Source organism: Emiliania huxleyi, assembly GCF_000372725.1.
Source record: "Emiliania huxleyi CCMP1516 unplaced genomic scaffold EMIHUscaffold_45, whole genome shotgun sequence".
NCBI lineage: Eukaryota > Haptophyta > Isochrysidales > Noelaerhabdaceae > Emiliania > Emiliania huxleyi.
In genome coordinates, this window is record NW_005198611.1 from 272981 (window position 1) to 287938 (window position 14958).

The following is a 14958-nucleotide window of genomic DNA, read 5'->3' on the forward strand; positions in this document are numbered from 1 at the left end:
CGGGGGAGACCCCCAACAAGAGAATCCCCTTCCTTTCGGGGAGAATCCACCAGGGTGCCAGTGGGCGGTTTTAGAGGATTTTTCCCCCCCCCCCCCCCACCCTCCCCCCCCTCCCCCCCCCCCCCCTCTCCCAGCTCCACCCCGCCGCCCTGCAGGGGAGTTTGGCGACCTGATGAAGACCGACTTCTTCATGGTCATCTTCTCGATCCTATTCGTGCTCGTCTACATGTGCTACCACACGGGATGCCTCACCCTCGGCTGTCTCGGCCTCCTCATGATCCTCCTCTCCTTCCCGCTCGCCCTCTTCCTGTACGTCGTCGTCTTCCGCGTGCGCTACTTCGCGATGATCCACGTCCTCGCCATCTTCATCGCCCTCGGCGTCGGCGCGGACGACATCTTCGTCTACGTCAACGCGTGGCGCCACTCGCGCCGCGTCGCGACCTCGTTCGAGGCGCGCATCGCCTACGCCCACCGCAAGACGTACCGCGCCGTCCTCGCAACCTCCTTCACCACCGCCGTCGCCTTCTTCGCCACGTGGGTCTCGCCCGTCATGCCCGTCGGCGCCTTTGGCTGCTTCGCCGCCCTCGCCATCGTGATGACCTTCGCCCTCGTCATCTCCTTCTTCCCGGCCGCCCTCATGATCTGGGAGCTCCGCTTCCGCCGCGCAAAGTGCGTTGGCTGCTGCTGCCCGTGCATCGGCTGCTGCGCGCTGCCCTCCGTCGGCCCCGAGGGCGGCGGCGGCGAGGCTGGCGGCGGCGAGGCTGGCGGAGGCGAGGCTGGCGGCGGCGAGGCTGGCGGCGGCGAGGCTGGCGGCGGCGAGGCTGGCGGCGGAGAGGGCGGCATCGGAGAGGGCGGCGGCGGAGAGGGCGGCGGCGGAGAGGGCGGCGGCGGAGAGGGCGGCGGCGGAGAGGGCGGTCCGATCGGCCGTCCCGAACGCCTCTTCCGCGACGTGTACCTCCCCGCCATCACCGCCTCGTGCCCCTCGACGTCGCGCCGGCTCAAGCCCGTCTCGCTCGGTCTCGTGGTCTGCTTGGCTGGCGTGGGCGGCTACCTCCTCTCACAGGCGCTGGAGCTCAGCCCGCCCTCCAAGGCGGAGGAGTGGTTCCCCGCGAACCACATGGCGAACGGCTTCGTCGAGGCGGCGCAGAACGACTACCTCGCCGAGGACGACGACGCGTTCGCCGACGGCTACGTCTTCATCGGCCTCAAGAAGCTGTACGTGGACAGAGGCGTCTACACGAAGTGGATCCCGCAGGATAACCGCGGGACGCTCGTCTACGATGACGCCTTCGACCTGTCGGACGCCGCCGCGCAGGAGGCGTACTTGCGGCTCTGCGACGAGGTGCGCGCGGCGCCGTGCGACTCGGAGGGCTGCCGCAAGGTGCCCGGCCGGCTGGTGGATCCGCCGACGGTGCGCTGCTTGCTAGTGGAGTTTGCTGCGGAGCGCGGCAACGTCACGGGCGCGGCCTTCGAGCCCGAGCTGGCGGCGTGGGTGGCGGAGGACCCGTTCGAGCGGGAGGAGCTCGCCGGCTTCGTCGACGGCGAGCTGAAGTACGTGACGGTCGCCTTCAAGACGACGATGCGCGACGAGGAGACGAGCGAGCTGGTGCAGGAGGTGTACGACGAGTGGCAGGACCTGCTGCGCCCCTTTGTGGCGACGGCGCCCGCCAGCCTGGCGTCGTGCGAGGGCGAGAGGTGCACGCTCTTCGTCAGCACCTGCGGCGGCCGCGACGACTGCGGCCTCGCCTTTGCGTGGATGGTGACGCAGCGCGAGCTGGTGCGAGGCCTCTTTAACGGGCTCGCCATCTGCGCGCCGGTCGCGTTCGCCGTGCTGCTGCTCGTGACGGGCTCGCTCACGGTGGCGCTGCTCGCGATCCTCTCGATCGGGCTCGTCGTCACCTCCCTCCTCGGCACGATCAAGACCATCGGCTGGGAGCTCGGCGTCGGCGAGGCCATCGCGGGCACCATCGTGATAGGCCTCGCCGTCGACTACACCGTCCACCTCGGCCACACCTACACAGCGGCGGCGGCCGAGACGCGAGAGGGAAAGACGGCGGCCGCCGCCACCGTGATGGGGCCGACCGTGGTGGCGGGCGCCTTCACCACCTTCGGCGTCGCCTTCTTTATGTTCTTCTGCCAGCTCACCTTCTTCACCAAGATGGCGACGCTGATCGGCGGCACGGTGGGCTACTCGCTGCTCTACTCGCTCTTCTTCTACGTGCCGCTCCTCGCGCTCGTCGGCCCGTCGGGAAAGCTGAGGAGCACCGCCGAGCGCCTCCGCGCAATGTACCGGACGTGCCGGGGGGGTGGCGGGGGCGGCGGGGGCAGCGGAGGCGGCGCGACTCGGCGCGGCAAGCCGCAGCGGCAGGCGGAGCCCGCTGATCTGTAGTCTCCTCCTCTTCCTCGACCGCGAGCTCCGCGGAAATGGCATCCGCACCCACCGTGTCTCCTTGACTCCTTGACTCATGACTGCTGGTGGGCCACGTCTGGCCATTGGCGCCTTTGCCTGTAGGGCTGTCAGTTTGTAACTCTTTCTCCTCGCTGTCGTGCGCCGTGATTTTCGGATCTGCCTCGCGTGTGCATTATATGTACGTGACCTTGAAGCTCTTCAGACTTCACAAATTAAAACTGCGGAGCTCGGGGCGGGAGGACCCGTCCCGTCTCTCTCTCTCATGTCAGTCTTCTCTCTCTCTCACGACACAGATCACAGTCTCACTAGATGGGTAAAAGGAGAGCGCAGTGCAGCGGCTCCAGCTGGTCTCCCTCCCCCCCCCGCGGGCAACCCCAGAGTTGACTTTGTGCTGGCGGGTCATCTGTTACTGTTAACAGAAGACTCTGTCTGGACCTACCCCTCGCCCCCGGCCGGGGGCGTGAACAGCCGAACTAGAGGGCCGGCATGCGCGCCACGTAGTAGCGCGTGCAGCTGTGCGCCTACATCGCGGCCAATCTAAGTGGTGCGCCTACATCACGGCCATTCTAGTGGCGCGTGCAGTTGCAGCGTCTACACCGTGACCAGAATGGCCGGGTGCATGAATGTGTCGAGCTCCATTGACGTCGTGACCGTCCTTCTCCTCTCAACCTTCTCCAATGCACCACCCGAGGGGGGCAGCTGCCCGGCGGCGACCCGTGAGAGCAGCGGCAAGTGCTGGATGGATCACCGCTGGCATTTGGTGCCAACGTTCGCCTTCCTGGCAGCGTCGCATTTCAACGCTCGCAGCGCTCGCTACGGTGCCTTCAATCAAAGCCTCTCTCATTGCGACCGGAAGATCCGCCTCTGCTTTGCAGACTCTATGACGCATCCCTACACGGCTTTCGAGGAGACGCTGCTGCGCGTGCCCCCAAGGCAGTTCGTGCAGTTTGCGCAATCTCGTGACTTCATCACTCACTATTCAGGCACTGCTGCCGCGACTGCAGTGGATAGACTTGAGTCCGATATTGAGTGGCTTCACGGTGTCGTCGGCACCGGGCGGTCGAGCAGCAGTAAATTGACTGCTACTCTCACGAGTGCCCTCGATATCCCGCAGATATCGTACAAGGCAACCTCGCCGACGCTCGCCGATGAGACATTATATCCTTTCTTTGGCCGGACCATACCGTCAGACAAATTTGTCGCTGAGTCAATCGTCCGGCTGTGGCGCGAGCTGAGTCTCAAATACGCTGCTGTTATCTACGTAACTGACGAGTACGGTATTGCCTTCAACGACGCGATTGTCGTCGCGGCGGAGTCATCCGAGGTCGACGTGCGCTCCTTCCCGTTTTCCGCCCGCGAGTCGCGGGCGGAAAAGACAGCTTTAACGCAAGCGATCTCTAGCTTGAAGTTGTGGAAGCCACGCGAGACCACCCCGGTGCAAAACATCTTACTGATTGGATATGACAACCATGCCCAATTATTGTATGAGGCGGCTGTCGCGCAGCCGCATCCGCTGCTATCGCCTGACTCCCCGGCGCTCGTCATGCTTGGCGACGGATTTGCGGCGCCAGACCTGGACGCGATCCCTCCTGGCAAAGCGAGGGAGGCCGCCAACGGGGCCGTGAGCATCCGAGCCGTCGGCGCAACCGACGACGGTAATGTGCACTGGTCCAACTTCGTCGAGGACTGGCCGTCAGCAGAGGCGGAGAGGGAACACCTGAACCGCTACTTGCCGGGCGAATGGAAGGTCGACGAGGACTTGTTCACTAATGAGAGCTTCTTCAACCTCAGCGTATCCGATCAGGCCCGCAATACAGCGGCGTTTGCCTACGATGCGGTTTCGACCCTGGGTCTCCTGGCGTGTGAGGTGCTGCCACGCGGCCCCTTGCCGGCGAACGCGAGCTTTGGCAAGCGCATGTGGGAGGCGATGCCAAGCCTTCGCTTTGAAGGGCTCACGGGCCACGTCAGATTCGACAACGATCGCAGCCGCGCCAGGTCCAGTTCAACATTTGAGCTGCTCAACTTTGTTCTCCTGGAGGATGGCTTCACGGCGATCCCACGGGGGACGTTTGGCGTACGGCAAGACGTTGAGCAGGTGCACAACAGTCTGAGGTACTCCTTTGGCAGCCTCGGACCCGTTCGCGACCCGCCGAACAAGTCCGAGCCCAGCGAAAAGCATGTTATCATTATCACTGCTGTCGCGACTATCGGGCTGATTGTCTTCCTGGCTCTGTCCGCGCTGCTAAACCGCAAGCTTCGCGCTGCCTCAGAAAAGTACGGTATCTCGCTGAAAAAGCTGCTCAGGCTCTTTGTCTGGCGCAGACTGCCAAGGTGGTACCAGAAGTGGTACATGAAGCTATTCAAGCTCGATCCCAAGCAGCAGCTCGAAAAGATGCAAAAGCTGCCGTCGATGGACCCTTCTCTCGTAGCGGCCCTGAACACGCATGCCGAGCTGCGCCGCTTGTACGCGCGTTACGCATCACGCGACGCCGCGATGACGTTGGACGATTGGCTGCGTTTCTGCTCAGTCGAGCAGCGCGAGGTCAACCTCGAGGCCGCGCACCTCGCCTTCGCGCGCGTGGCTGCTGGCGACAAGTTCCGCTCGAGTCCAGAAAACCTCTCGGGTCGATCCTCGGGTTTGAAGTCGCTATTTGAGTCATCGCTCAAACCCGGGACTGCACCCAGTGGTGCGGGCATCCCGGGGCGCAGATTCATGAAGATGCTGCCTCGGACCCGTGGGGCGGGTGCCACCAGCAGCACGGCCATGCAGAGCATCGCCAATTCGCCCGACCGCCTCTCCTTTGAGCACTTTGCGTTGCTCATCGTGAGCGCGCAAAACAAAGCTGCCTCGCCCGCGCTGCTAAACAAGGCGCACGACATCTCGCGGCCAATCTCCGAATACTGGATCGCGGCATCGCACAACACGTGAACATGAAACCCCTCCCGAGCGCTACAACTGGTGATGCCACAACTCACCGGCCTCTCGTGGAACAGGTACCTCGTCGGCCACCAGCTAACCTCGGATGCCTCCGCCAAGATGTACTCCCGCCAGCTCATCCAGGGCTGCCGCTGCCTCGAGGTGTGCAGCTAGAGGAGGGCCCTCTCACGCACAGCCAAGACCGTCAGGGCCCTCTCACGCCTCCAGTACCACGCGCCTCAGATTGACATCTGGAATGGGAAGGACGGCGAGCCAGAAGTGACGCACGGCTACACCCTCGTTAACAACGTCAAGCTGCGCAAGGTGCTGGAGCAGATCAAGAAGTTTGCGTTTAAAACCTCCGAGCTGCCGGTCATACTCTCGCTTGACGTCAACGCGAGTCCCAGGCAGCAGGAGAAGGCAGCAGCCATGATCGTGTCCATCTTTAAGTCGGATTTGATGCTCGCTGACGAGATTGGGGGGACCCACGCGCTGCTGCGGCCGAGCGTCAGCCCCGGGCAGCTGCGTCGGCGAATCCTTTGCAAGGGCAAGACAGAGGCAGGCCGCCAGCGTTGCGGCTCCTTGACGAGGCGCTTGCGCGCGACGCCAACGTCAAAGGCAAGGAGACGCTTCCGGCCGTCAGACGCGACAATGCAGGCCTGAGGCGCTCCCTGAGAATCGTGCTGAAAGGCAGCGCCTACAAAGCGCGTGGTGGCCGTAGCGATGTCCCTGACAGCGGTCGTGACTTGAGCGACGGCGACGAGTCCCGGCCGAGTGGAGGCGATTCGCGCTTGGGCAGCAGCGACGAGCAGTCGAGCGAGGCGCGACTGAGCAAGACAGTACTGCACCAGATGCCACTGCAAAGGATTGAGGCCGCGCACGCCCTGACGTTTGACGCCTTTTGCTCCGAGGCGATTGAGAGTAGCGCTGCGGACCTTCTCACAGTCACCTCGGCCTCTGAGCTCAAGTTCACGCCTGCTTTCAGCCAAGAAAAGGAGGGAGCGGTGAACAAGCGTGGCAGTGGGTGCGATGTCATCATGAGCAGCCTGCGGCACAGATGTAGGGCGCGGACCCGCCGGCAAGGTGTTATGGTGACGCGCACCAACATGGAGAACCCGGAGCAGCAGCGAGTGAGCGATGAGGAGTGGGTTGAGGCTATGCTTGCACGGACGGCTCGCCGCCTCGTGCGCATCTACCCTCGAGGCACGCGCACGAAGAGCGACAACTTCGACCCGCTGCCCTACTGGAGTGCAGGGGCGCAGCTGTGCGCGCTCAACTTGCAGACCAACGATCTGCCGACGCAGCTGCACCATGCGCTCTTTGAGCTCAACGGCGGCTCCGGTTTTGTGCTCAAGCCGGCCGAGATGCTCGGAAACGCGCCCCGCTGGCCTCCTCCGCGCGTGCTGCTGCACGTGGCGACGCTGCGCCCGATCTCGCTCCTCAATTTGCCGGCGGTCGGCACGGATAGGCCGGATCTGATCGGGCCACGCGCCGAGTCGCACAGGCACTGCAGTGGCCTCTCCATCGCGCTAGGTCGGTCTGGAAGCGGGTCGCCGCACGTCACCACTGAAACTGGCAAGGGTGACGACGCCGCGGCCACTTCCAACAACCTCCCCTCTCTCAGCATCGAGCTGCACACCATCGGTGGCTTCGCGTGTGTGAGCCCAGCGCTGCCGCCTTCCGCGGCAGCTCGTGCGCGGAAAGGGTGGTGGCTGCAGCTCTACGCACTTCGAGGGCGAGTTGCACTGCGTCGCGGCGGAGCCGCAGCAAACAGTGCTGCGAGTGGCGGTGGTCGACGAGGCCGACGCGGAGGTGGCGTACGAGACGTGCGTGCTCGGCGTGCTGCGGGAGGGCTACCGCGTCCTTCACCTGCGCTCGATGCGAGGTACGCGCATCAAGAACTGCTTTCTGCTCTGCCACGTCTCCTTCACCACCCAGGTCAACGCTTGGGTCGGCGAGCAGCCTATGGTGACGACGCTTCGCCAGTTGCAAGGCGAGGTCGACTCAGCTCGCAGCCGCATCCGTGAGCTCGAGGCGCTGGCGGCGCGAGTTAATCAAGAACGCGAGCCGATAAGTTAAAAAGCCGAATTAGTGTTCTGTGTCTTCTATTGTTTTGTTGGTCGATACGTGGCACATCTCAGGTGACCATAGACGTTCTGTTTATAAATGTAGAGCCAATAATGCGACGCCGGTCACACACGAGAGCGCGACGTGCAGCTCTTGTGAGCAGGAACAGTCCACCTCGCGATCGCAATATCGGGCGCCCATGCCGCCGGCCCTCGCAGACCCCTTCCACGCTGTGCGGGACGGGGAAAGCGAGAGCGCCGGAACGAGGTTTCCAGCACGGAACGCCGTCATGTCGCGCGAAGCTTCGCCCCCGCCGCACCAGAGCTGCACTCGCCCGGCGCCGTAGACCGGCGCGTGGCTTGATACTATACACCGCCACTGCAGTGGCCTCGCTAGGGAGCGGCGCACGGCTGGACGTCGGCCGGGACGCGCCCCGCCTTGGCGAGTACCTCGGCAGCGCACGCCGCGGGCGCCGGCCCCTTGTACGCCTTGCAGACCTCCTCGGTCAGTTTAGAGCCGGACGACTTGGAGAGGTTGCCCCCGACAACCACCCAAGGCGTGTACTTGTGGTCGGAGGGGGTCAGCGCGAAGTACTTGCGCTGCAGGGCGGCGGCGCGCGGCGCGTCCTTGACGCACGCGTCGAGCTTGGTCGCGTCCATCTCTGCGGCGCTCGCGCACCTGGAGAGGCATTCGTTGGAGACGCGTGGGACTCGAAAAGGAGGTGCAGGCTGCGCAGGGCGCACTTGGCCGAGGTCGCGGCGATGTCCTCCGTCCCCTTGAGGAAGGCCGACTCGAGGCACGTAAAGTACGGGAAGTGCACTTTGAAGGCTGGGTACTCGTCGATAGCGCACTGCTCGTACGAGTTAGCCGTGCACTCGTTGGGCCCGTGCTGGCAGGTCAGAACGCCGCCGTTGTACTTGGCGTTGCCGAACGGAACTACGGAGGCGTGGGGCAAGTGAGAAGGCGAGGTTGGCACGAGCAGTTGGCAAAGAACTTGCACCGAGCGTCACGTTCATGATTGCGCCGACCTTCTCCACGGCCTCGACGAGCGGGCCGGTGGAGAACTGGGCGCAGCCGGGTCAGAGGGCCTCGGTGCACGCGAGCACGGGCACGGGCTGTGCGGCGTTGCTGTACGCCGTGGCGAGCGTGGGAAGGAGGAGCGCCGTCGAGAGCGTTCGAGACACGGTCATGGCGGCCGACTTCCAACCCTCAGAGAAAAAAGTTGCTAAACGGGGTTGCTAAAGAGGCAGACTCCCTAGGGTGGGCGACGGATAGCGCACCACACACCTCTCCTTAAAATCCCTGTGTGGTGGCGGCGTGCCGTCCTCCCATCCCTCCCTTGGGTTGTCTGTTTTCTTTCTTTCTTTCTAAACGTGGTTGCTCAGGTCCACTCTCGTTTCGAGCACTTTTGTACCTCCACGGTCGGTGTTGGCGCTTGGGTTCCCTTCGGCGTACATCGTGGGGTGACTGACGATCGGATTCGTCTTCGCCGGACTTCTTCCGTTTGGGAGAGAGAGATTTTTAGCAATAGAGCTCTACCAAACAACTCTAACACTCACACATCGTTTGGGGCCTGCCCTGTTCACGCGCGCGCAAGACGTGCAGACAGGGTTGCCAGGTGAGAGCGAATGGCGCGGTTCACGCCTCGCACAACAGAGAGAGGAATGCGCTCTGCATGGACCATGGTGGGACATAAAAGAGAGCGAGTACTTGGGCGAGTAGGCCGTGCGGTCGACGCTGCCGCGCGCGACCTTGCGCGCGAGGCGGCGCAGCTCGAGAACGGCGGTGGGCGAGAAGCCGCCGCCGAACGTCTCGTGGAGCAGCAGGTTGAAGTTGTTGCGCTTGACAAAGATCGCGTCGTGGTAGAAACCGCGATGCGCCTTGACGTAGCCGTGGCCGGTCTTGTGGGAGAAGGGTTGGCCGGGCTGCCCGCGCGCCTTGCAGCCCATGTTTAGGCGACGGGCCTTCTCTTCGGTGTTGCCGAAGGCGTAGGAGTGGCCAACGGAGGCGGGCGTGCCGCCGCTCGAGGCGTTGCCAACGCCCGCCGAGGAGGTCTTGAGGAGGGGCGTCCAGAGCTTGACCTCATTCACTTCATCGCACCCCCCCGGCCCTGCATGGGGTTCTGCGAGGTCGGTCTTGTACCCGTCATTGTACTGCCGGGTGAGCTCCGTCCGGTTTCTCCTTGTCACCGTGCACGTCACGACCGGCGTTGGCCGGGGCGTGCATCGCGTCCGCCCAGGCGGCGAGGACGCCGTCGTGGGGCCGCCGGTGGTGGGCCTTGTTGTAAAGGTAGTCGCCGAAGAAATCGACTGGCATGCCCCGCTCGAGCGCGACCCGAAGGGTGGGAAGCGCCGCGGAGAGCCAAGTTTTTGTGTCCGTTCGGCGCGACGGCGCGGCTCACTCTCCATGCCGTGAACAGGCGCCCTATCCATCTGATCTTCTTCTCTCGCTCCTCTGCGCATGCCTGGGTCTTATCATTGTTTCGTACCCATGTGCCCATCTCTGGATGGCGATCGAAGCTGCCCTCCCCACTACCTGCAGTTCACCCTCTCCGGCGAGCTCCGCACTTGGAGCACTTGGAGTGCAGTCATCAACCTCACATCCAGGACCGGGGAGCTAAGAAGCGCACCCAGCGGGCCAGATCGGTATCGGGTTACGGGCTAGAGAGCCCTAGCCCCCCCGCTCTCTTTCTTTCGGGGGGAGGGAGTCTCTGTCAGTGCGGGCAGCGTGCACAGGCAATACTGGGCGTTATTTTGTCGTACTCCTCTTTTCGGCGAGCGCTCCAAATCTGCCTTTATTCCCCATTGCCTTTAAGGAGCTGCTGCCGCTCCTCTCATTTTTTGTTTGTTTGTCTCGTCTCAGGAAGAGAGAGAGATTTTTAGCAATACCAAACAACTCACAAAAACAACTCTAACGCTGACGAGAGAGAGAGAGAGAATGAGAGAGATCAGGAATGGCCCGTGTCTTTTGATTCAGGCGCCGCCCGTTCGACTCTTGCTATCACCCTCGCCGTGTGTTTGTCTCCTTTGTAACGCGCCTCTTCCTTGTTTCCACTACAGCTTGGGAGGACACGCCATTTGTTTTCTCGAATCGGTAGAAGGCGCCTCGGACAAGGGCGGACAGCTACGACCCCACGGTGCCGAGTCGCTACGGTGATGAGTCGCTACGACCCCACGGTGCCGAACCTGTCGCCCCGGAGCACCCTCGAGGCGCTCCGCGCGCGCAGGAAAAATCCGTCTTCTCCGGCGCTGGCGAGAGGCGGCAGCGACTCGATGTCGGATCTCATGGCGTACGGGCAGCAGCTGGAGAGCGCTGACGGGGCGCCGATGCTTCCAGAGTCGCGGCGCGCGCGCACGATCGCCCGCGCCGTCCCCGCGCCTCACCTCCATCCCACACACACACACACAATTATCCGCCACGCACCCACCCCCGACCCACACAGCGGCAACGACGACGACGGCGCCGCGTATGCCCCGGCTGCCGATGCATTCGACGCCGCCGCTGGCGAGTCGCCCTCGCTGCTGCAAGTGTGGCTCTGCATGCTCGCAGCTATGGAGCTCCCCATCATCGTCCACTCCATCGCGACGGCCGACCCGCTCGACTCCGATGCCGCCGAGCGGCTCTACACTCGCTGCGTCCTCGCGCTGCTCCGGCTGCTTGCTGCGGCGGCGGCTGACCGGCACGTTCTCGCCGCCGTCGCCACGGTGCACCTCCTCGAGCTCGCCCTCCTCGGCTACGAGGCGCGCCTCGCCCACTCGCCGCCCGTTTGCACAGCGCGCCAACGCCGCACACCCATCGCCCCGGCCATCTCCGGCACGTCGCCCCTATCGATCCTCCCATCGCCCGGCATCGCCCGCGCCCATGTCGCCTCTCTGCCCCGCCTACCCGCCCTCGCTCCCCTGTGCGGCCGCAGGCGTACGACTCGCTAGTCAACTTGACCCTCGCCGGCCTACCTCTCGCTCGCAGCGGCTTGCGGCTCACGATGGCCACGAACGCTGCCGTCCTCGTCGCCGCCGCCGGCGTCGCCCCTCCGCCGCGAGCAAAGTCAGATTGAGCGAGTGTCGCTTGGGGGCCTGCCTCGGTGGCGACAAGTGAAGAGCAGTGTGCGACAGACCGCGCAGCGCTGATGTCTGGCATGCGTGTACATGGCCCGCATTGCCATGAGTTGTGAAGAGTTGTGAATCGCGAGCGTCCGGGGACCCTCCTCATCATCTCCTCACCTCTCTCAGTGTATCGTGTATGTGACTCTCTTTGAGCTTCAGTGTACAACGTGGTACACTCCTCTGCGCATTTAGATTTTATTGTAGAAGCTAGTAGCTAGCTAGTTAGCTACGCGGAAAACACCTCTTGGTTCTGTATACGGGTTACGGCCATGCGGGGTGTGGACCGTGAGTTGACCAATGACCAGGGGGTTGTGCGCCGGGCCCTCCTGCTCGGCTCCAGCCGGTAGACAAGACTTGTCATCAACAGAGGAGAAGGATCTGACACCTCAGGGCTGATGTGACCAAGCGCTGGTAGCGTGGTTTAACCTCACACCCATGGTCTCACAGTGTGCCGGCAGTCGTCGAGCAGTGTCGCTCACACAAGCCGCAGCACAAGTGACTGAGGGCCAGTGAGGGCGAGCCCATGGCTCGTTGTGGGCCACGATGTCTCAAATATGAAGGGTTTTGACTCCTTCCAGCTCCTGACGCTATCCCTGGCAGCTCTAATGACCAGGGTCGGTAGTGCTGTGGTAGAGGGTGCTCATACTAGCGCAAGAGCTGCCACGCTCGCCCAGACCGTCCCCTTCTGGGGCCGGTTCCGCAGCCCAGGAGAGCCGACCGCGGGGCCGTGCCGCGGGTGCCTACTGCCGAGTGCCACAAACACTGCGCCGTCCCGCCATCACCTACAGGCTGTCTTGTGTGATGGTTGGGATGTCCAAAACGCCACCATCTTGGCTCTTGCGACCTCAAACCCGCGAGCTGTATGGGTGGTCCTGACGTCGACAGACGCCCGAGGACCTGAGGGAGGGTGTAGAGGATGTAGAGTGTAGAGCGCTGTAGAGCTGTAGAGATGTAGAGCGCTGGAGAGCGCTGGAGAGCGCTGGAGAGCGCTGGAGAGCGCTGGAGAGCTGTAGAGCTCTACATCCGGCGCGTGACGATGTGAGTCGCCTGTAGAGCGATGTAGAGCGCGATTTTGCTGTAGAGTTTGTTGTAGAGGCTCTACAGCCAAACCGCCGGGAAGGCAGTGACTCAAAGAGGTCGAGCCGCGCTAATGGGGTGTCTCCGAGCTTACTGGAGTTCTGATGGACAGCCCTGACTATCCCTGACACACAGAGAGTCACTCCGACGGCACACAACACCCTATGACTGCGTCATGACCAGCCTGCCATGTGTCGCCGGTGCCGCATTCGTCGCTGTGCTTCTTTAGCAGGCGGTGGACTGTCGGCTGCGAGGACGGTCGCATTTGCGCGAGGCGAGGCGAGCATTCAGACGCGTTGCATGCGCCATGACTCGCGCCAGCGCGTGCGGGAGCTCCTGGCTGAGCGTTGAGTCCAGGCGAGTTGCGCTGGCCACGATCGCTACGCCGAGCCGAGCTGACGCGCCGAGGCGCCGGCCAGTCGCAGCCGTGAGGCATCCCACCCATTGGGCGGGCAGACAGAAGGCCAGGGCAGCACTGGCAAGTGCAACGCGCCTCATGTCGGAGAGACCACGGACGGTGAAGCTGAGCCGGAACGCGTCGACAAGTCTCGTCTGAGCCCGTGGCGGTCGCCGGCCGAGTCTCCGTGCATGGGCCGGTACCTCAGGCGTCACCTCCGCTACGTGGTGTTTTGTACGCTCTATTTAATAAATTCACTGTAGAATCACTCCGGACAAAGACGGGTTAGACGCACTACGAGGCGCGGTCGTATTCTACCCGTCATAGGAGTTTGGCGAGGCGCGGGACCGTCTGTGGCGAAGTGGGTCGCGTCCCTCGATTTCCTCAACTCACGGTCCACACCCTTTAGGAAAGCCTTTACGCTGACGTGTATGTACGCAATATCCAATAATAAACCGCATCTCAAAAGCTGCACGACCTTCTCACCGTGACCTCTGGCATCCGCCTGGCGGGCCATGCTGTCGCCTGGATGATCCACGCCGCACCGGGCTCGAGGGCCCGGTCGGAGATCTGCGCCGAGAGCCGCCCCGAGGGTCTGGGTGAGAGCGTCGCCCTCAGCGTGCGCCCCGCCGCCAGCTCCGCGGCGTAGCCGACTGTGCAGTCGAGAGAGAGTTCGCCGTCCCGCACTTTAGCGCGAGCTTCGAGGTCCATGCCCGCCGGACCGCACGCAGTGGCCAGCGCTCCGCCGAAGGCCACCTTTCGTCCGTCGGGGCCCACCTCCGCCTCTGCCTCGAGGCTGCTCCTCTCGCCGAGCTGCCGAGACAGCGCAGCGCCGAGCACCCTAGACTGAAAGGAGAAGGAGGCGAAGAGGTCGCCGAGCGGGCCGATGTGCCTTTCGAAGAGGGCGTCGACGAGGCTCAGCGAGCCCGACAGCAGCGGGCCGCACGCACGACCTTCTACAAACGGTGTGGCAGCGACGACTGAGCAGCCGTGTGCACGCGAGGTCAGCTTGTACGCAGTCTGCGCGATGTCGGCCCGGTGCACGACATCGTAGGTGACCTTGGCCCACTTGGGCGCCAAGAGGCTGCCGGTGAGACGCAGCGCCGTCTCTTTCGGCTGCAGCTTCAGCATCGCGGTCGCCTGATGACTGCAGACCTCGACCGAGCGCTCAAAGGTCGCCCTCATTGCGGTGAGCCTGACGCGGCCGTCCGTGCTGCGAACCTCGTGCGCGATTGAAATCTTGGCGCTGGCGCTGGCGAGCAGGAAGGAAGAGAGGAGTTGTCTCATGTGTATGGGCTGACTGTGCTGCATGATGCTTGCTGGTGGTTCGACATCGAGTTTGAAGATCTGCGTCTCTCTTCACAGCCTTGTTAAGGTGGCAGTCCGGGTTTTGCGAGACGGGTGTCGTCTCGCAAGATGGCATCACGCTCGCACCTGCCGACCGCCGCCACGGCGGCGAGACGCCTTATCCGCCACCGCGGCGCCGGCCACAGGCCAGCGCTAGGCAGCTGCCGGCCACACTGGGCCGGATTTGCCGGTAACCGTCGCCGCACACTCCTACGTCCACGCCGCTGTGACGTCTGGCGACGAGGCGCCGGCCGCCAAGCTTCATCGCCAACGTGGTCGCTCGCTGGTCCTCTCGGCTCGGACACGCGTCGGCCCAGCTCACACGAGCTCCAGACAGCCACCAGTCGCCACGCGCAAAGCGTACGTGTCGCCGGCTCCCTGTTGTGCTCTCACGCTGGCCGGCGTAAAACTGTACTGGCAGTTGTCATGCCGTACCCGTCGCGTTTCGAAAGGGAGCCCTCAATCGACGCGTCTACACGCACCGTGCCACCGCTCTCCACAACTGCTACCGTGGACATCAAGCTCCTCGACTCGATCTGCGGCTACGACGGCGCTCTAGCTGCTGGCTCTCGCGGGTGTCTGGCGACCCGCTCAGGCTTGCGAAACGGCCGGCCGCGGCGACGTGTTTCGAGCTCGCTGG

At 63.7% G+C, this 14958-nt stretch overlaps 4 protein-coding genes across 4 annotated transcripts in view; 2 read left to right on the plus strand and 2 right to left on the minus strand.

The window, feature by feature from the left end:
- EMIHUDRAFT_464319 (hypothetical protein) overlaps window positions 1–2606 on the plus strand; it is a 3621-nt gene extending 1015 nt beyond the window's left edge. The window contains exon 3 of the mRNA XM_005768681.1: window positions 161–2606. Coding sequence (XP_005768738.1) covers window positions 161–2389 — 2229 coding nt within the window. The 3' untranslated portion in view covers window positions 2390–2606. The remainder of the gene's footprint in view (window positions 1–160) is intronic.
- A 411-nt stretch (window positions 2607–3017) lies between these two features.
- EMIHUDRAFT_102904 (hypothetical protein) lies at window positions 3018–7299 on the plus strand (the record flags this gene model as incomplete). Its single annotated transcript, XM_005768682.1, has 7 exons — window positions 3018–3413; window positions 3525–5335; window positions 5405–5489; window positions 5571–5834; window positions 5918–6985; window positions 7017–7153; window positions 7266–7299. 7 exons carry the CDS (start codon window positions 3018–3020, stop codon window positions 7297–7299), a joined length of 3795 nt encoding a protein of 1264 aa, XP_005768739.1.
- Window positions 7300–7457: 158 nt separating this feature from the next.
- EMIHUDRAFT_436560 (hypothetical protein) lies at window positions 7458–8593 on the minus strand. The gene is made up of 3 exons (XM_005768683.1): window positions 8395–8593; window positions 8138–8330; window positions 7458–8072 (listed from the first exon to the last, which is right to left on the minus strand). Exons 1-3 carry the CDS (start codon window positions 8408–8410, stop codon window positions 7787–7789), a joined length of 495 nt encoding a protein of 164 aa, XP_005768740.1. The 5' UTR covers window positions 8411–8593; the 3' UTR covers window positions 7458–7786.
- A 4840-nt stretch (window positions 8594–13433) lies between these two features.
- Window positions 13434–14282, minus strand: EMIHUDRAFT_102906 (hypothetical protein; the record flags this gene model as incomplete). Its single annotated transcript, XM_005768684.1, has 1 exon — window positions 13434–14282. The coding sequence occupies one exon, from the start codon at window positions 14280–14282 to the stop codon at window positions 13434–13436; it is 849 nt and encodes a 282-aa protein (XP_005768741.1).
- Window positions 14283–14958: the final 676 nt, after the last annotated feature.